At 48.2% G+C, this 25,523-nt stretch overlaps 1 protein-coding gene across 1 annotated transcript in view; it reads right to left on the reverse strand.

Moving 5' to 3' along the window:
• The window catches only part of TDRD9 (tudor domain containing 9), a 2,714,501-nt gene that overhangs the window by 2,177,521 nt on the left and 511,457 nt on the right, over nucleotides 1-25,523 (reverse strand). The window contains exon 3 of the mRNA XM_085626273.1: nucleotides 10,476-10,576. Within this exon, the coding sequence (XP_085482399.1) occupies nucleotides 10,476-10,576 (101 nt within the window). The remainder of the gene's footprint in view (nucleotides 1-10,475; nucleotides 10,577-25,523) is intronic.

The following is a 25,523-nucleotide window of genomic DNA, read 5'->3' on the forward strand; positions in this document are numbered from 1 at the left end:
TCCCACACTGGAGTCCAAACTTAATGCAGTGCTCAAAGCGGTTGAGCAGATTGGGACTTCACTGTCACAGAATCATTCGTCCCTAGAGAGTCGCATCGACAAGGTGATGTCGGACTTTACACTGTTGCTTGCAGATCACTGCAAGTTAACGGGAAGAGTAACCGAGGTGGAGGCAGAGATGCAGGAGGCCCTCCCAGCCCTCAAAACAGTGTCTGCAGAGGTGCGCGTACTCACCTAACAGCTACACTCGCTGGAATGCAGAATGGATGATTCAAAGGGCTGCTCCGGACGCAACAATGTTTGTGTCATTGGCCTGCCAAAAAGCTTACAAGGCCAAGACGCGTTGCATATACCAAACGATGGCTGAAAACTCTGATGCCGGCGGAAACACGGTCTTCTTTCTTTGCAGTAGAATTGGCTTACAGGGTACAATCGAGTCGCCCACCGCCGGGCGCTGAACCGCAACCTTACCTGTTCCAGCTGCTCAATTTCATAGACCAGGATGCAGTGCTCGGGGAAGTGTGCAAGATGGAGAAAGTTAAAGTGGACAATGCATCAGTCCTCTTATTCCCGGACTTTGCGCTAGGGGCAGGTAAGGGTTCCTTGCAGTTAAGGAACGAATGTGCAAGCTCGACATTGGATACTCCTTACTTTTTCCTGCAACACTGCAGGTAATCGCAGAAGTCTCCACTCATTTCTTCTACACCGCTGAAGATACCTGGAATTGGCTGGAAGCAGCAGGACATCACACATCCCCAAGCAGGAGTGATGATACTCACAAGATCACCCCGGGGGCGGCCAAACATGAAACCACAGAAGGGCCATAAAATCGCCCACACGCTGGCACCCAGTCCCTGACCTGAAACAAATGATACAGGAACAGCGGAAGGCGCGGAGGACGGCAGCCACAATGCGGAATGCCGAGACCACCGGAGACTCAGATGCTTCCTCGGTGCTCTGCCTCAGTGAGGGCAGCTCATTTGCAGTGTGGCCAGCTGGCGAGAGCTAGCAGAGACTTCCAATAGTGACTCCTCAAACAGCTGATGATTTGATGTAGGGCCCATCGTAATTCTGGGCCTGAACACACACACACACATGCTGCTTACACCTGCGCACGGCGCGTGACAAGTTGCTGCCCACACCACCGTGCCCCACAATCTATTACTGTAGACTACAACTACATGCATATATTATACATTCCATTAAGCGAAGCTTGCCGCCGTGCAGTCCCACTCATATGTAGAGTTAAGGCCAACACATCCGCGGGCCCGGCTATCCTTGACTGATTTAGCTCACCCCCCGAAAGTAAGTGTGGCGTACACAGGAGACATCTGCAAATCGGCGCAGTTCAATTCAATTCAATTCAAAAAGTGCTTTATTCGAGGTTTACTCATAAAAGCAGACATACAAACATATAGTAAAAAACAATTAAATCTGAGATGTCGTATTGACAAACGCACAGTTCATAAAAAGATACAAGTTATTTACAAAGAAGAGTTAAAATTAATCACAATGATAAGATTCATAATTATAGGTACTGCAATTATATACAATTTATAAATTCTTTGTGCTAGTGAAAGAACCACTTAGACATACATTTCACAGGTGTAAAGTTCATTAATGTAATTAGTACAATTAAGTAAAATCAATATTCTAAAAAGAATAATTTAAAATAGTTTTTTCCAGAAGACACGATAAGATGCACTAAACAGAGAATAGACAATACTCTAGCAATCTCTGTTCAACTAGGCAGAGAGTAATCACCGGACTAGCAGTCTCTGCCTAATTGTCCATGCCCTCCCCAGATACTTGGCGGTGGCGATTGTAATCCAAGTTAAGGTAGTTGATCTTACTATGCGCAAAGCCACCATACAACTCTTGGTACCCAGATTTCTACACATAGGTGCCAACCATACACGCCTTGGAGTAGAGTATGGTTTACAGAAAAACAAAAAGTGACCAAGTGTTTCTTTACCTTCCCCACAAGCTGGGCATATAGCGGGGTCTCCTTCCCTCCATTTAGATGTTAGGTAACGAAGAGGAAGAGAGCCCGCCCTTAATTGAAAAAGCAATTTCCTATCCAAAGGTTTGGATATGTAGTCCCAATACAGTTCATATATGGGGTACAATTTGACCTCAAGAAAACTAGCAGTCATGGCCCCGCAGTTGATACTGAGGAGACTTTTGTTAGCGACATTATCCCAAAAAATATTTTTTAAGGGTTGCCTTACTCGGGAATGATGCCCCTGCTGGGTCGGACCATAGTGCATTCAGGCCTAGCTCAAATAGTAATGATTTTAATGATTTGAGCCATCTGATTTTGTTAAAGCAATCTGTCTTAACAACGTCAGTAAACCCGGATGCATAATGAATGAGCTCAGGTGTGGTCCATAACCTACGCCAATATAGAATTGGTCGTAGTTTGGCCATTTCCGAGATTTTCTTCCTTCCAAGCTCATATCTCAGAGGCAGTAACGGACTACTCTGAGGTGTACCCGTTAATTTCCTAAGAAATTTATTCTCTGAGGTTTGCAACTCCTGAAGGTTATCATGCCCCCATAACTCAGCCCCATATAATGCCGACCCAATTGCTTTTGCCTCATATATGATCAGGGGTGGTTTGATCGGTTTAGTTAATGATTTCCTGTGCTCCTTTAAGATGGTTCCGGCCAATTGCTTGTGCCTCAAAACTGCAATATTTAGATGATGGTTCCACCTATTATCATTAGAAATAAGGATTCCCAGGTATGTGAAAGATGGTACGACCTCAAGAGTTCGTCCACTCATGGTAATATTAGATTTAAAATTACGATACGGATTAAAAACCATGAGTTTTGTTTTAGACGCGTTCACCTCCAGACCGTGATCCCCACAGAACTTATCAAAAATATCCAATGCTTTTTGCAATCCACTTGGAGTTTTAGATAAAATTAAGGTGTCATCTGCAAACATTAAAATCGGAACTTTAGCACCTGCAAGAGAAGGAGCATCAACTGCCTGTGATTGAATACAGGAAACTATGCCATTAATAAAAAGGGTGAACAAGGTAGGTGCCATTGAGCACCCCTGCCGAACCCCACGCTCAACAGGAAATTCGGCAGTGTCTTTACCGTATCCACCCCATTGAATCTTGGCATAGGTGCCTTCATGTAATCTCATGATCATTGTCAACAGAACTCCTGGGACCCCCAAGGCCGCAAGTACTTCCCACAGTTTGGTCCTAGGAACCAGGTCGAAGGCAGCCCTCAAGTCGACAAATGCCGCATAAAGACTGCCCCCACCTAGCACCACAGTCCTCCACTGGATCAACTGGAACCGAAAAACTTGGTCCACAGTACTAGTGGCCTTACGAAACCCAGCCTGATATGGAGATAGGATGTTGAATTCTTCCGCCCAATCGAGCAATCGATTAACAATTACTCGCCCAACGATTTTTTGCACTGTGTCGATTAGGCTAATCGGGCGGTAATTACAAGGCTGGGAACGCTCTCCTTTTTTGTACACAGGGATGATAATAGCACCCCGCCATGATGCCGGGATAGCTGATCCCCTCGCAATGTGGTTTATTAATAAGTGAATATATTTACACCACCTATCAATGTCGTTTAAGAAAACGTCCGCTGGGACTCCATCATTGCCAGGAGCACGTCCTCTGTGTACAGTTTTGAGGGCCAACAGAATTTCGCTCGTCGTAAAGACATTGTCCTCAGGAGTTGTATAGGTAGGGCTGATGTTATTTACAATCTGAACCCTATTAGCGTATTGATCACTAAAAAAGTTTACCCAGGCTTCCTGCGGGACATAATTATTGCAAGCCTCTTCGGGCCTTTCTTGCCCCCATTTAACAATATGCCAAAATAATCTAGAATCTTGATCACTAGCACACTTCAGCTTTTCCCAGTGGGCTTCATCCCAATCTTTTTTTGCTTTAGCAATGCAAGTTTTATATGACTTTCTTGCAGAGCGGATAGCCCCCAGGTTTTTGCTTTTAATTGCAGCTCCCAAAGAAGTTCGTGCCACCTTACAAGCATGATTATACCATTTAGCTACTCTGTGGACACGAGTGGCATTAGGGTTTACTGGTTTCAAGAAATAGTGTTTGATTTCTTGGAAAAGGGACTCATGAACTTCAGTAATGTTAACTTGACATGTGGTAATCCCTGCTTCGCCGTCTAGGACCATAATGGCCTTATCGGTTGCAGCTCCTATATTATCAATAGCTTGCTGGTCTGTCCTAACACGACTCCATCTTAGCCTACGCATATCATTTGTTGGCACAATGAGCGGCGGTAGGCGATCATCCAAAGAAGTAGAGGCGCTGGATTCAGACAGCCACCATTTATGGGTGACACATAACGGATTATGGTCACTCTCTGGCATTTCTGTCACGACCATGTCTCTAACAGTAGGCCAAAGGGAAAAGCTACAGATAATATAATCGATGCGACTTTTGCTTCTCCCGTTATCAAAGGTCATAGCTGGTACCCTGTCTGACTTTGTCCTCCCATTTAAAGCTCTTAATCCTTGTTCAAGGCACATTGCATTCAAACCCAAAATATCCTCTGTCCAACGAGTTACTGGGATGGTATCTAATGGGGGGATATCCCATTGTTTGTCTTCCTCTGCACCTAGAAAGGCTTCGCCTGTATCAAGAGGTTCAAATGTACGGTTTAAATCCCCAGCAATTATTATGTTTTTTCCACCTGAATATGTCTCGAGGAGATTATACAGGGCAAGAAGAACCACAGATTTTCCTACGTTTCCACCTCTAGCATAAATATTATAAATATCGATGGATAAGGATAAATCACTCGTGAGTCTAATGAGCTGGATATCTTTCTGCCCGGTCTCTATGTTTTTTACAACGGCCTTTAAAGATTGTTTGATCCATATGGTAAGACCCCCCATCGGACGCCCTTTGGGGCCCTTAGAAGCTGGAACACAGAAGTTCAAGTACCCCAAAGCAAAAACGGGGTCACAAGCCCATGTTTCCTGAAAAATGCAAACATCAAAATTACTAACAAAATTAAACCAGTCACCACAACCCTGCTTTGAGCCTAACCCGGCCACATTCCAAGATAATACATTTCCAGAATCATGTGCCTTTACGGGATTAGGGCTAAGAGTATGTACACTCATCACATCATCATTTAAACCATTATATGTTATATTATCAGATATTAGACCAGCTAAGGCCTCCGAGTTAACAGACTCAAAACGGGAACCTTCTCGTTGGCCCAGCTCTTCAGTGTAGGGTGAATCAGATAAACAGAGGAACGGTTGTCAATCGCAAGCATTCAAGTTTGACAAAGCAGAAAACCTATTTTCCACACATAGACCCCATTCGCGGAATCTAACATCATTACTGCTCCTATTGGTCACAACATTCCATTTAGTTCTTAGAATATTAGGGTTCATGACTCTTACTTTCCGAGAATAAAAAAAGTCCAGGGTCAGTGGTACAATTGAAGTTGACCTTCGCTGTGGAGGCAAGATGTTAGGTAAAATATTTGACAGAACCTCAGGGTCAGTGAAGGTTAGAATAACACAGTCCCCTCTGAACCTTTTAATGTTGTTACCAATCCATTCAACTCTTCTGGCATTAGCAAGTTCAACAGCTAATTGTTGCTTCCCCCAGGGTGTTATTATCATGTTGTTAGTAAGCCATGATAAGGATTTGTTTAATAGAGAAGGGACAGATTCGACCTCTCCAGAAACCAAAGGGGGTACATTTGCAAGAACAAGAACTAATGGAGAGGCTTCAACTACAAGCTCGGAAGACCCTTTCACCATATTAGAATTATTAATGGAAGCGACCGGGGGTGGATCAGCAAGGGCACCACTAGATACATTAGGCAGGGGTACTTGATTGGAAACAGATCCCCTATTCTCAGCATTAATTGTTTTGCTCGTTGCTGGCTCTACAACAACTTCAGTAATATTCCCTTCCTTCGCCAAGGTTTTCTCTAATAAACCACCTAGTCTATTGACCTCGGCGGTTAATTTATCAATTTTACTAACCAGGGGTTTGACTATACCTTTAATTTTTGTATCCATCATACTCCATAGTTTAGTAAATTGAGCGTTAGAAAGGGTAACATGAGCTTCGCTGAGCAAATCAACCTCCTCCTCCTCGTCCACTGATATTCTCCTCGAAGGGGTTGCAATTTTATTTCTGCCTGATCTTAGACCCCCTCTTTTTTGAATAACCTTGCTTTTACCCCGTGTGACCCTCGGAGCTGGTACAGGAGTGATAGAAGGAGGGGACTCGATGTTGGTAGATATCACTGACACCCCTTCACTATCGCTATTGGCTTCTATAAGAGCGACTACACCACTAGGCAGGATGGGGTCAGTATCAAAAAGAGGAGCATGAGCCACACAGGATGCACTACTATTGTGTAAAGCCAAAGAATCCCCATACTCTTTATCGGCCATATGGGATTGGTTAGATGAATCCAATCCCAATGAGGATCTCCTGTCATTATTGATTTTAGCCACAACTTGGATCAGATAGTTATCTAAGGTGTTATTTGCTGGGGTTTGTTTTTTCCCAGGCATGGGTAAGGCCAGTGGGGTGGCTAAAATAATCAATACACTTAGAGCACAGTATGCAGATAGATGTAATAAATACCCTATGTAGACCGCACAGCTCGTGTGTACGTAGATGGTACAGAAGAACTTTCAGGCAGAGTCCCTGGCCCAACCCAACCTAGTCCGACCTCGGACGGCCACAGACGGCCCGCCCTCTGCCCGGGCTCAGCCCGGCGACGCCCGCGCGCGTCCTGCGACGCGGGGGGAGCCTCGGCTGAAGTAGCGCCTCCGGGCGCGCTTTCCGCCGGATGTGGGCGGGACGCAGAGTGGCTGCTGGGGGCTGTAGTCCTCAACCGCGAGAGCCTTGGAAGTGCGGGATGCGGCGAGTAAAGGAAACTGGCGACGTCTTTACTCTCAAGCCCTGGAGCCAGGTAAGGGCTGCTGCGTGATGCTAATTTCTTTGATGCGCGAAATAACGGCGCAGTTCAGTTTGGGCAGACACGTTGTCCCTCTGCTCGGTTCCAGTTACGGAGCGAAATGATGCTTCTTCCCCAGTTAGTCGAATCCAGAGTGTTATCGTACCGCAACAGCCACTGAAGGTGTACCCTCTGCACGGAAAACATACACGTTTCTCGTCCACTGAACCCCTGGTGCCATACTGCCTGTGTCCGTTTGTACCCCTCATTAATGCACTATGCTGCCTATCACCATAATTACCTGGAACGTTAGGGGGGTGCATAAGTCAGCGCACAGGTATGAAACATATGCTTACATAAAACGCCACGCCGCCCGCATAGCACTGCTACAGGAAACACACCTTGCACAACCAGAGATAAGTAAACTGCAGCACAGATGAAGAGGCCCAAGTGTTGGCCACGGGCTATTCCTCTTACGCTAGAGGTGCCCTCATCTGGATTCGCCCGGGCACCCCCTACATACCGAAGAGACTGAGATTGACATTAATGGGCGCTATTATTCACGTGGTCGCCTGGATGGGAGACAGATAGTCTTAGGGTCCATCTATGCGCCAAACAGTGATAAGGCAGCGTCCTGGCAGAGACTTTCCGGCATACTGTACCGTTGGTGTGATATACCTTGGTTGCTGGGAGGGGACTTTAAAGCAGTGCTGGACACGAGCCTGGACAGGTCCTTACCGCAACTGCAAAGCACAACCACTGCGTCACACACTAAGGGCTTGGGGGAATGGCTACACCACTGGAGTATCGGTGACTTATGGAGGACATTACACCTGCACGATTGTGTACGCTCACACTACTCTCACCCACACAGCCTGCATGTGCGCACTGACCGGTTTGAAGGGAGTGTACCAGTGTGGAACACCTAGGCCGCACACATTATGACCACAATCCGCACATGGTTCAGCTGCTGGATGAAAAGGCTGATCCGATCACCTGTGTGTGGAGACTCCAACATGCGGCACTGGAGCATCCGCCCTTCAGGACTTTGGTTGCAACTACGATTGAAAATTACTATGACGCTAATGTAGACTTGGTGTCTGATGCGGCTATGATATGGGAAGCATGCAAGGCTGTAGTACATGGGCAATGTATGGAGTGAAACTGGTGCTTACATCAGCAGCTAGACCAGGAAGCCACACGCACTGAAAATGCCCCAATCCAGCTGGAGTCAGATATAGCGAGACAACCCAACGTGCCTTAGAAAAGTTGAGGTTTGAGAGCACACAGGTCATCGCCGACACGGATACGGACGTGGCCTCTGAAACGGAGGTGGTGCAGGACCTGCCCTCCCCTGAGTCTAGTTAGCAGAGCGCTGAGGGATAAAACACTATCACACATGGGTTGTCAGTGGTCCTGTGTTAGGAGAGTCTATGGTGTAGAGTAAAAGACATGAGTGCCTTGATATGTATCCAGACAATAAGTCATGCCGGAGGGGGTGTGGGTAGGGGCCACTGAAATCCCTCAGGCAACATTGGAACACAGACTTACAGAGAATGTACTGATCGCGAGTGATTGGCCATACTAGAGGGACCCACACATATCCCCAGAAATGCCCGATTCGGTTTAATACAGTACTATATACTGCAGAGAGCGTACATAACACCAGCTAAGAGTAATAGATATTATACCTGTGTAGATGCTAAATGCCCAAGATGCGGTGCATTAGCTGCAGACCTACTACATTTGCTGTGGGCATGCACAGCTCTCTCCTCCTTTTGGAGAGCAGTCAACGCATTTGACCACATGCACTGGTCGCACAGTCGTATGCTCCTGGGACGTCTGCCTGCTAGGCCTATTACATAGTACAAAAAAAACCACAAAGTTACATCCCAATTCATTGACCTCCGGCTTATTGTAGCCAAGCGCTTAATTACTAGGTGCTGGAAATCGCCAGACCCACTAAACAAAGCCTTGCTGCAGTTGCTGACATGCTGGGCACAGGAGAGCGTGGCATTGCGGCGAGAGGACACACTGGGCTTGCGAATGCTCCCGCTGACGGGGACATGGGATGCGATTTTACTGGATACCTGAAATTCAGGGCAAAATGATCCTGAGGCACCTGCTACTGCTGCATGATACTTCCAGAAATATGGACCAGGGGACTCGCATAAAGTGTATTGAATATCACGGATAGTTCCGCGGGGCAGATGTGTGCCACCCTGCTGGCGCTACGTCTCTCACGTTTATGTTCAAGACATGTTATTTAAGCTCACTCCATAGCGGCTAGAGCAAAACAACCTAAACAGGTAGACAAGAAATAAATGTGGTAGCAAAACACAACACAGGGGTAGAAATGAGGTACTGATTCGGGCGAGAGGTCCGACACATGCGCTTTGCGGTGCGACACGAAAACATCCCAGTGAACACATCCCCGGTTTCCTTTTTAGGTCCTTATGCTCAGACACATGCTATATGGTGCACAGACAATACAAAGCACATACACTCTCCTTTATAAAGATTCTCGTTGATTTTGGTCTACTCATATATAAATGTGCACAGCTGTAACCTGTATAAGAATTGTCAAACAGTATCTAAAATGTTAAAAACCCAATAAAGAAATTTAAACAAAAACAAAAAAAGGTACAAACCAATGATTACAATCCCAATAAAGGTCGCTATCCAAGCCAACGAAGGGGGTTGACAATGATTTTCTAAATCTATATTCTTTGTGCCAAATTCAGTTTGAAGCTACTGCTTCAGGGTCTAGAGGGCAAAAGGCTGGGTGAGAAAAATGTAGGATGTTCGGTGTATGTAAAGCCGCCTACCACAAATGCACATGCTCATTGAGAAGTTGAAATGGGGAGACTTTTACTGCGATTCTTATCTAGCATTTCCTCAAGCAAAGGAAAGGTTTTAATTAATTTCGGGAAGAGACTCTAAAGAATGTGTAGGTTTCTTCCTAACCTGGAAACCAATAAAAATACTCAGAACATGACTGTGGACAAAAACTACGTCTTGTTTTGTACAATTCGTACAGTTTTGTAGAATCGGGATTCAAAAAACGTAATATATTTAAAAAAATAGTAATGCTGAAAGAGGGCGGCCCTGTTTGGTATCTTTAAATGTAGGAGACGTCATGGAGAGATGCTTGTTCAGCACCACTTTAGCATCGGCCTGTTAACAGAGTGCTCTTACCGCCTGAAGGAATTTCTCGCACAATCCCTTATTTTGATGCAGAACTTTTTTTTCTCAGCATGACAACTGCTTATATTTATGGGGATTTCTTTATGCCAAGAAAGAGGATTACGAGCAATTAAAGAAAGTCCTGTGGATGTAAAGGAATATTTGCTATACTCTGCAAATCAAGACATCCACACACTGGGACATACAAGTTGCCAAAAGGTGTGATAAAAACATTAATCAGTACCAATAATGTTTTGGGTTTTTATGATTCACATGGACAACTAACTCAGATGTTATTTATAGACAGGGCTCTTAAATGTACAAAAAAGTTATAATCACCTCATCTTTAGCCTTGCGTATCGGTAAATCAGGATACGTATAGTCTATGTCTGGTATATACACAGCCTTGTCCAATCCAATGGAAGGAGGAGGTTTTGTAACTGGGGAAAAAAAAAAGAAATATTTTAAAACCTAAAATACATCAGGAACCAGAGCAAACAAAACTATTAAATTCACTTCATAAACAATCTCATGAGTATTATGCTGCTATACTTTAGGCTCTCGCTAAAAAGCTAAAGCGGTATCTAGAACGAAAGCAATTTTAATAATTCAAATGTATACATTTTGTCCTATCTGGATGTACACTATGACTTTGTGTTGCTTAGAACACGAAATGAACATAAAATGTTTATAAATAACTATCTGGACATCTGGAATGTTGCAAGCAGGGTACCAGCACCAGTCAGTGGTAACACAAACGCAATCACCACTTCAAGATACACTTGTTACTTAATCAACAAGACTAACTAACAAGTAGTTAAGGCAGCCTTTCCAATGGGTTGGTCTATAATGAATGTTCCAGGACTTAAATTAAGCACACAGGTGTAATAAACTAACAACAACTATGACAATAGAGAAGATAGTACAAATCTATTTGGAAAAAAGCTTTTTCTTGGATTAAGAGCCACGGATATACTAACGTGGGAAGAATTCACACTGACAGAACACAGCAGTCTGGCAATAAAGTATTCGGAATGTCCCATAGAAGATGTATTCTTGGAGTGGGTTTTCAGTGGGGCTGGTGCAATTGTTTCGGTCAGAAGGATCACTCTCTCTTGCAATGTGTAGCAAGATGGCTGGTAAATTAATACAAATCTCATACCAAAATTTGATCCAAAACACATACCAATGGATGAGCATGATTTCTCGAACATCCCAAGTGTGGGTAATATTTGTCCTCCAAACAAAGTACCCGAGTATGAAGATTAACTATTTTCTGGAATAAGAAATAGTAGCACAACAGAAATGTTTGCTAAGAAAGGAAGAAAAGGAAAATAAATCAGTTGTATTTTCATATTTGGTGGAGAAACAAGTAAACAAAGGGAACTGTGTGCAACGAACAGACAAATAAAAAAAAGAACATGAGGTTTTTGGGCTGGTGAAATGGTGAGCTTTAATAGAGAAAGAAAAATGTATCCATCCGTAAACTTTGCATTTAGCAACAGCCTCTATTCTCTGCAATGGAAGCCTACATTTAGCAAAAGATTGAAATGCCGTCCTCATGCAACTGATTTGTTTTGCTGTGAGTGAGAGAAGATTCAAACTAGAGACTGCACGGCTTACGTATTTTGCTTCTACGAGAAAACGATGTATAGCTTTATTGATTGATACCATACTTGAAACAGGTATCTTTCATTAGTGAATGTCAAATGGCTATTCATGTGATGGATAGGAGGGGCTCAGATAAACTTGGAATCTTATGTTTGGTTCCTTAACTGCACCCCTACATCAATGGTGCTACTGAAACCTCACAGTTTACTTTGACTAAAATAAGACTAGACTACGAGTCAGCTTCTTTTTCTTCTCTTGATCAACAGGTCTCTCTTTGTTTGGAAGAAATATAAAATGTAAGTCCCTTAAACAACATCCAAGAGAAGGTCCCATCCATTTCTACTTCTGTGAGAAGTTAATACTGTGGAGAAGTGTGGCTCAATGATTAGAGCGGCAGACCCTGATGCAGAGGTCTAGCCTGGGACCAGGGTTCAATTCCCTGCCTCGGCGGGTCTTGGGCTAAAAAATTCCACGGACCTGATAATTCTCGCCTCGGTGCCTATTCCAATCATGGAGTCCCACTCTGCAACTCTGGGCAATAGCTTGCTTAATCTCCACAACTGCCCCCCACAACACTAAGGATGCCTGGCCTCCACCTTGGGGGTGCCCAGGAGTGGACGCCTCACAGGGAAAAGCCAGGATGGGTTCCACAGCGGTATTTGTACAAGCGCCTTGAGACCCTTGCGGGTGAGTAGTGCGCTATACAAGTATCAATTTACATTTTTTACAATACACAAAGTGGTCTACCCAATGACTGTAAAGATGTGATTTATTTAGAATAATTCAGACTAGAGGCTCAAGTAGCAAATCAATTATAATGCATCATGATGGGCATTTCTTAACTGTTTTATTCTTTGGTTGATCAATCATTCGGTGTACATGCATTGCGTTCTTCAGGTGTCTGGAATTGGTGCTAGACTGGCCCTAAGTTACTGGTACACCAGCTTGTGCTCTACACTCCGACTCCTCGTGCATCAGGTTTCCTTTGACTCTCAAATACGATCATTCTCTTTTGTCATTTCACAGGACTTTTGTTTTGAAAAGTACCTCCAATGCACTCCTGTTCTGAGGTTTAGACCTGTTCCCAAAACGGGGAAATGCAAGAATGGAGTTGAACCGTTTTTTACAAGCGTCATGTTTTACTTTTATTATAAATATAATTGACCTTTGTGAAGTGTCCCTACCTTGCATTCCATCCTAGACAACTATTAACTAACTTAAGAGTATGTGGGCTGGTAATGATTGCCTGAAAAGTACAACTCAACTGTCGTCTTCCTTCAATGGCAGATGTGCTCTGCTCAGGGAGTTGCAGAATGTGGTGTATGCCTCTCAACTTTCCCTTATTCCCACTACCCATTACTGTTTGATTCATCGACCTCCTTACCCTAGTTGTAAGATCAAATGTGCTGTAAGCCATTTCCATAATCAACATCTATCACATTTGCTGTGGTGGATGTGGTATAATCAGGTGTAAACCACTACTTGAGAAGGGTAAAATGAACTGCTGAATCGTCCACACCATCCCCTTACCCTGACCATGGGACATTTTGGTACATAAAATAAATAATACAAAAATTATAATAATACCTAATAATAGGTTAAGGCGAGGTAGTGTGTACTTTTTCACAATCTACATCTCAGAGAGAATCTACCTGCCCAAGTAACCTCCTCTAGCCATGTATGTGGGTTTTATCACCCATAATATGTGATTTAGTAAATTATTTTGTTCACTTTGTTGATTTATACTGAGCTTCTTCTTCGATTTTTCACACACACTGCCTTCAGTTAGTTTCATATGGCAGAATTATTTTTTTGGTTTACCTGCTCACTCCGAATAAGAACTATGTGTTTCTTGTGGCATCTTCCCTGTTAGGGCCGGTAAGGGCCGCCAGCAGTTACTCCCTTTGACAAAAACCACTCCATCAACTGCTACTCATAGAAACTGGAAGAGGTAGAGGACAACAATCCAGATCAGGTAAAAACTAGTAGCGTTTTGAGTTGGCAAGCAGCGGAGTGTGGCTTGTATTCCATGGGTGGTAAGCATACCTTAGTCCTGACTGCACTGGGGTTTGCAATACACAGCTAGTGGGAAGGGGGTGAGAAAATGTTGCATTTCAAGGCAATTTGGGAAGTAATCACCACACTCCAGACCGATTAAGAGTGAAAGTCACTTACAAGATGCACACTGAATCTGAGAGTAGGTCACAAATGGCCAAACACCCACCTCTAGGGAGGGGGAGCTTGCGATAAAGTACCATAATCTCTCTGAGGAATGTTGCATAGGATCTGGTTGGATTGTGTTGAATGGGTAGTAGAGGAACTTGGGACACGGGGGGGGGGGGGGGGGGGAGACAGGAGAGGGACTATACCTACCCATTCATTCAAATCCCTTATGAGGGGATCTTCAAGGGGCAGTTGGTTGATATATTATCTCCATTACTCCTTTGATAAAATCCACTCCAAATGTTTACTATACATACCATTACCAGAGCTAGGTGGCTGGAAGTTTCTTTGTAGGAGAGGGTTTGAGAGGAGGGGTTATAGACTGAGTATGGTTTTGTGTATTTACAGATTATAGCCTATGTATCTCTGTACCTTGTAATGTCATATTGTTTGTTAACTGTTGTGAGTGTTCGGCAAAATTGCAAGAAACAATATTGTTTTTTAAAAAGACAACGTTCTGTATAACAAAAAAAAGTATTTATAAAGAAAATACACAGCTATCCACAACAAAGCCACACCCCTCTTTTAGCCTTCAACTCAAAAATATTAATCTCATGCATAAAGTCAGCACACCCACGAATAAATATGAGGCCTACCGATCCACAGCACTTTTAAATGCTGAAGCAAAAAACTTCATAAAAGTGTTGGCTAATACCATACTTGCCATTATCTTGTAGAACTGGATCAATCAGGATTTATCCAATAGAGGCGCGTAATGAACAATATTTGACTCATACTCAACCTAATGAAAAAAGCTAACTTCAGAAAGATTTCCCTGGCTGCCCAATTCTTAGATGCTGAAAAAGTGTTTGACATGGGTCAGCTGGACGTTTCTCCTTCAAGTGCTGGAGTCAATCAGGCTGGGTCCTCATATGTTACCGTAGATTGCAGCTAGCCATAAGCAGCCGAGAGCAAAGTAATCGTTAATGACGTTGCTGATGAGGTTTTACATTTACAGGAAGAGCTGCAGCATTTAATCCTTAGGGCTATAGAAATTCTGTAAGCTTGTGGAATTTTCAGGGCTTTAGAATCATCTTGAAAAGGCTGGGATGCTCAGTGTAGGCATATCCTCAGAGGTATTAGATCGTATTTTAGCTGAAATCTATCTGCCATGGGATCGGTAGAACAGCTGTAATCTACCAGAACATGCTACAGAGGTTGCTTTACCCTTTCCAGGCACTCCCTGTCAGATTCCTTAAAAGAGCTATTGAAACCTTTATATGGGTTGCTAGGAAGGCGCAGGTGTTGAGCAAAATACTAAACAAACTAAGACAGACATTAGGCCTTCAACAGCATCTGAAAGCTTTTTTACTATCTACAAAAAATCCACATTACACTAGAAAAGGATTAGTAAAACAGTGGCTAAAGGAAGGCCAACGGGTTGAGAGGAGAAAAGTGAATGAGTGTAAGAGAAAGGTTGCCGTCACAGCAAGAGAAAAGGGCTAAAAGAATGGAACAACCAAGGGAGACAAGAGGAAGTAGGTTGAGAAAACAGAAGTGTAAAAGAAAGCACAAGGATTTGTACTGGATTAACGGACAGTAACTTTACTGTCCGTTAATTAAGGGGAAAGTAGGAGTAACAGGGAAACCTTACTAGAAACCAATACCAAGGAAGAAAAAGATAAGTTAACATGTGTTACAACCTTTACACCAGCATCTCATTCAGTAAAGCGGATAAACCCGAAAAACTGGACAATACTGAAAAAATCAGGCATCGATTGGGAGTTGCCCTGGTGCTCCTTTAAAAGAAGTACAAGCTTAAGACACAGACTAGTACATACATCTAGCTCCAATAAAATAAGTACACTAGAGGAGCTCTAGGTGGCGCCTGACCGGCATGGCTGCTCTGCCGTGAGGCTCCGGCTGTAAGACCCCGCCGATCCTTTCTTCCTCGCCTGATCCTGCCCTGGCCGGCTGATTTCGTCGGTTTTGGGGCCCGGGCCCGCCTGGCTGTTCCTGGTGCGAGTTTGGTGCGCGACCGCCCCCCCCGGAGCTGTGATTCCTGCCTATTATCGGCGCCCGGCGGGAGGCGGCTTTGATCCCTGACGCTGGGTGCGGGCGCGCGGCTACTCGAGACCGCGGCGCCCACGAGGGTGCTGGGCCTGGGAGTCCTGGAGGCCCGGTGAGATCGTCGCTGCGGCAGTGGCGGCCCCCCCCCTCGGTGGGGCCCCGACCTGGGATCCTGTGGCTGGCGGCGAGGTGCTGTGGGGCCCATTTCGGGCTGTGGTGCCGGACGGAGGGCCGGGCGGTGAGTGGGGCACTCCCTGGTGGGACGACTGGAGCTGCTGTGGGGCTGGAGGTGGTGGGGGCCCTCCCCATCGGGCCGGGTGTCGACGGCCGGGGCCCGGTTTCCCCCCACTCTCCCCCACCAACGTTGCTGGACCTGCCCTGGTGTCCCGAGGCCTGCAGCGGCGAGCTGGTGGAGTGACGCCTCGTCGGGGGTTCGGGCCGCAGGCCGGCGGTCAGGGGGAGGTGGATGGTTGTCCCTCACCTCCCGCTCCTCCTTTAACCTTCCCCACCCCCCCCCGCCCCCCCTTTTTCCCTCCATATCCGCCTCTGGGGGCCTGTGTGTTGGGGGTGGCCCTGTCCGCAGGGGCCACCTGGGGCCCTGACTCTGAGCTGTGCGAGAGCGGTGGACGTGTTGGGCTCTCCGAGGCGGACGGGCGCCCGGTGAATTTGGCTGTAACGAGAAGGGGTGCCCCTCCGAGCGAGCTCCTTGGCTACAGGTGGGCTGCAGCTCCCCCAGGCTCATCGTTTGCCGAATCGGGCGGTTGGCGGGCAGATCCACCGGGGAGCTAGTGACTAGGTGTCCTCCTGCTGCTCTCCTTTCACGGCCTTCTGGAATCGCCGCGACCGGATCTGTTGCCCGTGGACTGGGCGAAACGCCCCCCGGGGTCGCAGGTGCCGCCGCCATGGGTAAGGACAGGGCTTCCCGGTCGACGCCCGCAGCTACCCAGACCAAGATGGACAAGTTCACGACTTCTGAGAAGGGGCCGGGCCCCGCCGGGGCCCCGGCCCCGGCCCCTGGCACAGACCTTGCTGCCATCCTACAGGCCATCACGGCGTCCCGCTCCTCCCTGGAGGGCATGGTGGGGGAGGTGAAGGTGGACGTGGCCCTTCTTCGGCAGGACCTGCGTAACGCCACTGCCCGCATATCTGAGGCTGAATCCCGTATCTCAACCGCCGAGGACGACATCCACCAGCTGCAGGACCAGGTGCGTGAGCTTACCACCCACTCCAAAGAGCTGCACCGCCGAGTGGAGGACGCTGAAAATCGTGCCCGCCGCTGTAACCTCCGCCTGGTGGGGTTCCCGGAGGGGGCGGAGGCTGGTCGTGCGGATGACTTCCTGGAGCATTGGTTTCAATCCTGGATGCCGGTGGGCAGCCTCTCGGCCTGCTTCGTGGTGGAGAGGGCCCACCGTTCCCTGGCGCCGAGGCCCCCGGGAGCGCCTCCCCGTCCCTTTATCCTGAAGATCCTGAATTTCAGGGACAGAGATGCGATCCTCAGGGAGGCCAGACGCTCCGCGAATCTCCGCTACCAAAACCACACTATAATGGTATTCCTGGACTACACCCGAGAGGTCCAGGAGCTTCGGCGCTCCTACCTGGAGGTGAAGCAGAAGATGCGAGCCCTGGGCCTCCAATATCAGCTGCAGTTCCCGGCCCGTCTCCGGGTCATCTTCCAGCAAAAGACTTTCTTCTTCGACACGCCGCGGGCGGCCTGGACCTGGCTCGCGGAGGAGTGTCCCCTGCAGTATGCTAGTCGAGGATCTCCGGTGGAGGGGCGAGCTGGGCGAGGAGCGCCCCGCTCTTCCAGGTCCCGACGGCGACGGCGCACGCTGCCCCGGAGGCGCGCGGGGGAGGAGGTGACTGTCGTGCGCTCCGGGGGGCGGCTGCGGCGGGCGTCCGGGGCTTCTTCGGCCTCCTCGGTGGCGCCCACTGGTCCTGACGCAGCTGGGCAGCGGGCCGTGTCCCCCCCAGCGGGCGGGCTCTGTGACCCAGCCTGCTCCCCAAATAGACACTTCGGACCTCTCCCGCAGCCCCACCATTTGACTTCCACTTACTGCTTGTGATATATTTGCCGGGGGATGGAGGTGGGGCTCTGCTTCCTGGTCGCTAGACTTCGCAGTCGGGCCTCGGTGCTCCTACACATCTGTTGCTCTCGGCCAGGGCGGATGAATTGGGTCTGATCTGATTTATTGAGGGGTCCACTAGCACTCAGGCCCGAGCGTTTTAGCTTGGTTTTGGTTACTCACTGTTAGGGCGACAGATGCTTCTGTTCTCGAAGTATAGGGTGGGGGGTGTAGGGTGGGGTTTGGTTTGGGGTTGTTTCTTCCTCCTAGGGAGGTTTTTGTTGTTAGAGGGTGTACTCCTCGTTGTTATGGTTCCAAGGCATCATGTACTATTCGACCTGCTCTCCTGTCCGATCTTTCCAGGTCCCTCCTTCCGGGGAGCTCTCCTGCCCACGCGCTTCTTGGCCCCTGTGTGGGCGCAGTGCCCGCGGGGAATTGGTATCCTGCGCGCTTCCCGACCCGCCCACGGCCCCCTTTCGCGGCCACTTTGTCTATCTCCTGTCCTACATCCCCCTGCTTGCTCCCATGGCGGACACACCCCTGCCTAAAGCTGCGGTGCGCGTCTTATCCTGGAATGTCAACGGTCTGCTCGATCGCTTCAAGCGCATGGCGGTCCTCAAATACGCGCAGCGCGCGGAGATTGATGTCCTCCTTCTTCAGGAGACCCACCTTATGGGTAATAAATGTCCCTTCCTCGCCCGCTACGGCTACGACAGGGTCTGGCATGCCGGTTTCGCTAGGGGCTCACGGGGGTGGCTATCCTGCTTAAGCGTTCCTTTCCCTTTGTAATGTCCCAGGTGCATTTGGACCCCCAGGGTATGGCCGTTACGGTCTGTGGCGCACTGGAGGGCCGCCCGCTTACTCTGCTGTCCCTCTACGCAGCGCCATCCCTGTTGCAGTCCGCTCTTGCGTACACAGCGGACCTCCTCCCCAGGCTCCCGGCGGGGTCTCTCGTCCTCGGTGGCGACTTTAACGCGGTCTATACACCCCATATGGACTCGACGGGTCCGATCTCCCCTACCAGGACCACTCGCGCGAAACAGCTATCGAGTTGGGCTGAGGCCCAGGGCCTCTGCGATGTCTGGAGGGTTTGGCATCCACGCGAGCACCAGTATACCCATACTTCGGCGGCACACCATTCCCACGCCCGTATTGATCTAGTCTTTGTTCCCTCCGCCGACTGTGCAGGGGTTTGTGATGCCCGCATTCTTCCGCGGGGCCTCTCTGATCACTCGCCGGTGCTTATGGCCCTCGGCCCACCTCCCTTTACGGCCCGTCCGATGTGGCGCTTGAATGCCTGGTTCCTTCAGGACAAGGCCTTTCGGGGGGGTGGTGGAAAAAGGGATAGCGGACTACTACCTCCACAAGGTGGGCTCTGTCTCTTCTGCGGCTGTCCTCTGGGAGGCCGGCAAGGCGACTATTAGAGGGGTTGCGAAGGGGCATCTACAGCAGCAGCGCCGGCGTCAACTCCAGCAACTTACAGCTTGTGAAGCGCAGGCTCTGGCGCTTGAGCGCGATCTGGAGGCGTTGGGAGACGCCGCACGGGCGCGACGGCTGGCCTTTCTCCGCGAAGAGATACGCATGCACTCTCTGGACGCGGCGAAGACTCTTTGGCGCTCCTCGGTGGCCCGGGTTTACGGATGGGGGGACAAGAATGGTACGCTCTTGCACCGTCTGGCCACCTATCCTCGTGCAGGCCGGGTAATTCCAGCCATCGCGGACGCCGCGGGGGAGACACACACGGTCTCGGTGGCAATAGCTCAAACCTTTGCAGATTATTATTCCCAGCTATACCGGACGCGGGGGCTCTCCCTTGCGGGATTGATGGGGGAGGGAGGGCGGCCCTGGCGCGGTTGGGGCAGGAGGATAGCGAGACCCTGGACCTGCCCATTTCCCTCCAGGAGGTCGAAATGGCAACCGGATGGTTTTCCACAGGAGTATTACGCCCATTTCCGTGATGCCCTGGCCCCGCGGCTTCGGGATCTTTTTGCTGAGGCGGTGGAGAAGGGTTCCTTCCCGCGAGAAACGGATACCGCCACTATAGTAGTCTTGCCGAAAACTCAACCCCCATCGCAGTCCTGCTCCGATTACCGGCCGCTCTCTCTTATCAATACCGAGCTCAAAGTCTACGCTACCGTCCTTGCGCAACGACTGCGCCCGTTTCTGGCCGCGCTGGTTCACCCAGACCAATGCGGGTTTATGCCAAATCGAGGTACCAGACACTGCCTGCGGTGCCTGCATCTTGCTCTGGCCCACCGTGAGCGCCTCTCTCCTTAACTAGCCCTTTTCCTGGTGGATTTCGAGAAGGCTTTCGATTCGGTGGGGTGGGACTATCTTGGGGACACCTTAGAACTCATGGGGTTCGGCTCCCAGTTTCGTGCCATGGTTCGGGTTCTTTACGCGGACCCAAGAGCTCGGGTACTGGTCAATGGGACCTTGTCCCGCGCATTTTCCATAGGGCGGGGGACGCGGCAGGGCTGCCCGCTTTCGCCCCTCCTCTTCGCCCTGGCGATGGAGCCCCTGGCTGTGCTCCTCCGGGCGGATCCTGTCATCCGTGGCTGGGACTGGCCGGGTATGGTCCCTGATAAAATCGCGTTGTATGCGGACGACGTTCTTATTTATCTCTCAGATCCGGCTGTCTCGGGTCCTCGGGTGCGCCAAATTCTTCACCGGTTTGGGCAGGCATCTGGTCTCCGTTTGAACTCCGGGAAGTCTGTCCTGGTTCCGCTCCACCCTTCACGGGAGTGTTTTGATTGGCAGTCTGACATTCCTCTTCGACGGCTGTCCTTTAAATACCTGGGGATTTGGGTTACCCTTCTCCCGGAACTGGGCTGGGCTCTTAATGTGGCCCCCGTGGTGAACAAGGCCAGATCAGATATGGCGAAGTGGCAATCTCTCACGTTGAATCCGTTGGGAAGGCTCGCTCTTTATAAGATGAGGATCCTCCCTCGGTTTTTATATATGCTCCAGAACACGCCCTGCTCCTTCCCCCGCTCCTGGTTTCGGGACCTGGATAAGACCGCGACTAGATTTCTTTGGGGCGGAAGTAGATCCCGGTTGGCCTTGGACCGCTGTCGCGTTCCTTCCTATGACGGTGGCCTGAGCATGACGAATCTTTACCTATACTATCTTGCTGCGGGGCTGTTAGTGGTCCACGACTGGTTTTCGGGTGGGTGGGATGATCCGGCTTATCGACTGGAGGTGCGGCTCATCGGATTCCCCTCTATTCAAAATATGCTCTATGGCGCGACGGTCCCTGGATCGCTTCCAGAGGTAGTGCGGGCCCCCTTTCTGGCGTGGCGAGCGGCCCTACGGCACACTCGGTGGTCGAGGGTGCTAACCCGGGTGACACCGCTATGGCACGGCACTTGGATGCGGGAGGTGGCGGGACTCGGGGGCTTTCGTAGCTGGGACCTCCTGGGGATCTCCTGCCTGGGTGACGTCTGGCGGGGAAGCCACATGTGCTCCTTTCAAGAGCTCCGGAGTCGCTTTTCTCTCCATACCTCGCAGTTTTATCGTTATCTCCAGTTGCGCCATGCGCTCCAATCTTACGTCCCTCTAGATTCCAGACTCCCTGACCATAGCCCGCCTGAAGCCCAGGTGATGCTGGGATATCTTGGGAAGGGGGGCATCTCCCGCATTTACCGATCCCTGGTTAATAATACTCCGATGGACTGGAGTGGGCTGAGGCAGCGGTGGGAGGCATGGGTGGGTCCTCTGGACGACAATGACTGGAGGGACGCCCTAATGGCGCCCAGGACAATCACCGCATCGGCTCGATTGCGGCTTGTCCAGGTTTATTACCTTCACACCGCATACCTGACCCCGGAGCGTCTGTTTCGCGCAGGCCTGTGCCAGGGAGCCTCGTGCGGGCGGTGCGGGATGGACCCGGCAGATTTCTTTCACATGGTCTGGTCTTGCCCTCGCATGGCCGGATTCTGGAGGGAGATTGAAACTGACTTAACTGACGTCCTGGGATGGGAGGTCCCCCATGACCCTCGATTAGCGCTGCTGGGCATAACGGATGGGCTGGATGGCTCCTGTAACGAGCACTATTTCCTAACCACGGCCCTGGTGGTGGCCAAGAGAGATATAGCGGCCGCCTGGAAGCAGGTTGACCCACCCAGGGGAGGCAAATGGCGCAGAGGGGTGGATTGGTGCGCTGCACAGGAATGGACATTGTACGCGGCGAGAGGCTGCCCCAAAAAGTTCCGTAAAGTATGGGGGAAATGGCTTGGGGGCCTAGTTTAAGGGGGGGTATGCATGGGGCGGGAACGGAGGGAGAGGGGTGGGGGAGATTGCTTGGGCTGCTGTTGTTTAACTGCTACGTGATGGGTCTGAATACTATCAAATTGCTCAACTTGCTGTATGTCCTTTTTGATCTTGATGCCTATTTGAAAATAAAAATTTGTTTATCAAAAAAAAAATAAGTACACCACCGAGGCAGAGGACACTTTGGGACATGCCCCCTGTTGTTGGGCACTTTCCCTGTGGCAACTGCTCAGTGTTCCCCCCTTACTAAACAGCAAAAGAGGTAGACATCGGAACTCGGCGCCCCTGGGTTCTAAAACACCACACAAATTGCAACACAGAGAATGTAGTATATATGATTACGTGCAAATGTGACAAGAAGTATATTGGCATGAAAACTCGTAAGGTCTGGCTGAGGATAAATTAACACTGTAGTACCATTCGGAGTAAGAAGATATCCACTTGCTTAACCAAACACTACCTGAATCAACATCACACCAACACAGACTTACAGTGGGTCTTACTGGAGGCGTTGCGACGCAGGCCAGGGCCCAACATTAGTAAAGTACTATTTGAGAGAGAACAACGATGGGTGTATTGTCTGAGGACACGTGGATGGTTTAAATGAGGTCATCCCATGGCTGCAAATATAGACCACCTCGGTATTTAGAGTGCACCTCCCCCGCAGTAAGCAGTACACACGAAATGGGATCATGGGATGACCAAATGCACATTAGGCATTATTTTAGCGTTCTCTTCATATTATAAAGCACTTCGAGGAGATAAAATTCTAGATAAGCAAGCTATCATATACATGAAGATAAAAACTCCCTCTCTATGCATAGCTACAATGATATCTGAGAACTGCCAAACAAACCCGTTTATAGTGATCCGCCCGCCCCCCCCCCTTCCTTCCCCTTGCCAAAAAAACCCGGGTATAATCCAATCCATCACAATAGCGAGACACAAGATAAGTAGCCTTGTACTAATTATACAGGGCATCAGAAAAGCGTCACTACACGGAAAATAAAAAACCTAATGCTCAACAGGGGTGAGGTTGACTGCCTGTGAGGAAGTATGAGTTCAAAGTAATGAGGGAATGGTTAAAAAGCAAGACAGGAAAAAATTAATATGCTCATGAAAAATAACAGAATCACCTACTATGAACGAATAGCAATAAACACAGCAATTTCGACACAGTTGTAAATAATAAAATAAAGCTGCATTCTGGGAACTAAGAAACTAGCAATTAAGAAGGGCCAGCTTGACTATATATGTGGAATCGCACTTAAGAATGATGGGACCTTGGTTAGGAATCAGGACTGTACACTTCTACTCCCATACATATAAGGGCGAACAGAATAGGAATCATTCCCTAGGAATGTACACAGCGATTTGGCAGCAGGTGTAAACAATTGGGGAAAAGAGAATGTCAGAGTACAGCCTCAGCTAACACATAACCCCAAGCGGTTAATCTTATGAATACCATAGGGCAAATGGCTGTCTTGTCTATGAAAATATACTTCAGGATCTCCTGCACTTTGGAGATAGCATGAAACTACATTTCCCATGAGTGTTATTTTATGATTTATTATTGAGAATTTGTCTCGTGCTCTCCTTATGATCCTCGTGATACTGTCCACGCGAGGGGAGGTTCTAGAGTGTTAAGAGGTGGATTGTGTGTCGAGGAGAGAGCGGAGGCGTTACTCTGCTGATGCCGTGTTTACTTAAAATAAACACTTTAATCGATTGCCTGTCTCCGACCCGGACTTTACAATTGGCGACGAGTTGTACAGGAAGAACCCACGTGTCAAGTTTACTATTGACTTGCTGATTTTCGAGCGTTCAACTTCGGTTCCAGTGTACGCGTGTGGACTTCAGTCATCGTGAAAAGGCAATCTACTTTTTGAATTTCAGCCATCTGTTACCTACTGAAGATACCACAGGTCGGATTTTCTCTTAAAAGAAGGGAATTTCTACTCACAATTTCTCTCCTCTGACGTTGTTTTTGTTTAAAAGACTCTACCGTTCCTCCACAAGTGCTCCTGACTGTCACGTCTCGCTCATCGGAGTGTCAGCAGAGTTCGCCTTCCTATTGGTCACGTTTTCGCTGTGACGTTTAAGTTCACGTTGCGTGAACTCAGCGTGCCACCATTTTCTTTTTCTTCAAGCGCTACTGTATTTTGCTATGAGTTTACCACCTTAATACTCATTCACGGTGATGCGCACACCTTAATACAAGCGCATCGAATATTTCAATTCACCACACGAGTCTGTTCACACCGCTTGGAATTTTCACTACTGGCTTATACACATTTATTTAGCAGCGCATATTCGACGAATACGGTGATGCGCACACCATTTTTTTAATGATATTTATATGTTACTCAATTAGGCATAACATTCATACAGCATTCTTCGCATAAAATTAACAGCACATCCTGTCGGCTGTACAAGCAACTCGGTGATGTGCACACCTCTACTGTCCTTGCTCATTGAAATAGTTTTTTTTCTCCTTTGTTTTAAATATTATATTTTTCAAGAGTGGTACTATCATTTTTGTTGTTGTTGCTTTCGTCTAATTTTCAGTATGACTAGTCAAAGCTATTCTATTCAGCCTCCTTAAGCGTTCTGGCCTGCTGGTTCTGATCCATGCATGAAGTGGTCACAATGGAAGGCATATTTTCTCAACTTTATTGACACTATCGATTAAGATGGGAAAATGACACCAGAGAGGAAAAAGAAACTTATTACATTCTGTCGGCCCAGGAGGGCTAAAAGCCTATGAGGAGATGACTAAAGCCTTAGGAGGTGGTGACGCTAAAGTGTTTGATGCAATAGTGAATGACTTTGATACATACTTTGCACCTAAAGTTTGTATTGGAATTTTAAGGTTTAAGTTCTTTCACAGGAAACAAGAAGCCAATGAAACAATTGATGAGTATGTTTCAGCTCTGAGGAAACTTGCCGATGATTGTAAGTTTGATCATTTGGTCGATCAATTCATCAGAGATCAGGTGGTAATGCATAATAAAGATCCTGCTGTTCAAGACAGATTATGGATTAACGGCGATGCTGAATTAAAGGATATTTTGAGCATAGTAAGAAAGGCGGAAATGTCTAGCCGTAGTGCAAAGTTACTTAAACGCGATGCTGCTATTGCAGAGAACTCTGCAGAAGTAGTTAGCAAAATCAAAGCAAATTCGCTTTCTTCCAAAACTAATAATTC

This window comes from Triturus cristatus, chromosome 9 (genome assembly GCF_964204655.1).
Source record: "Triturus cristatus chromosome 9, aTriCri1.1, whole genome shotgun sequence".
Lineage (NCBI taxonomy): Eukaryota > Metazoa > Chordata > Amphibia > Caudata > Salamandridae > Triturus > Triturus cristatus.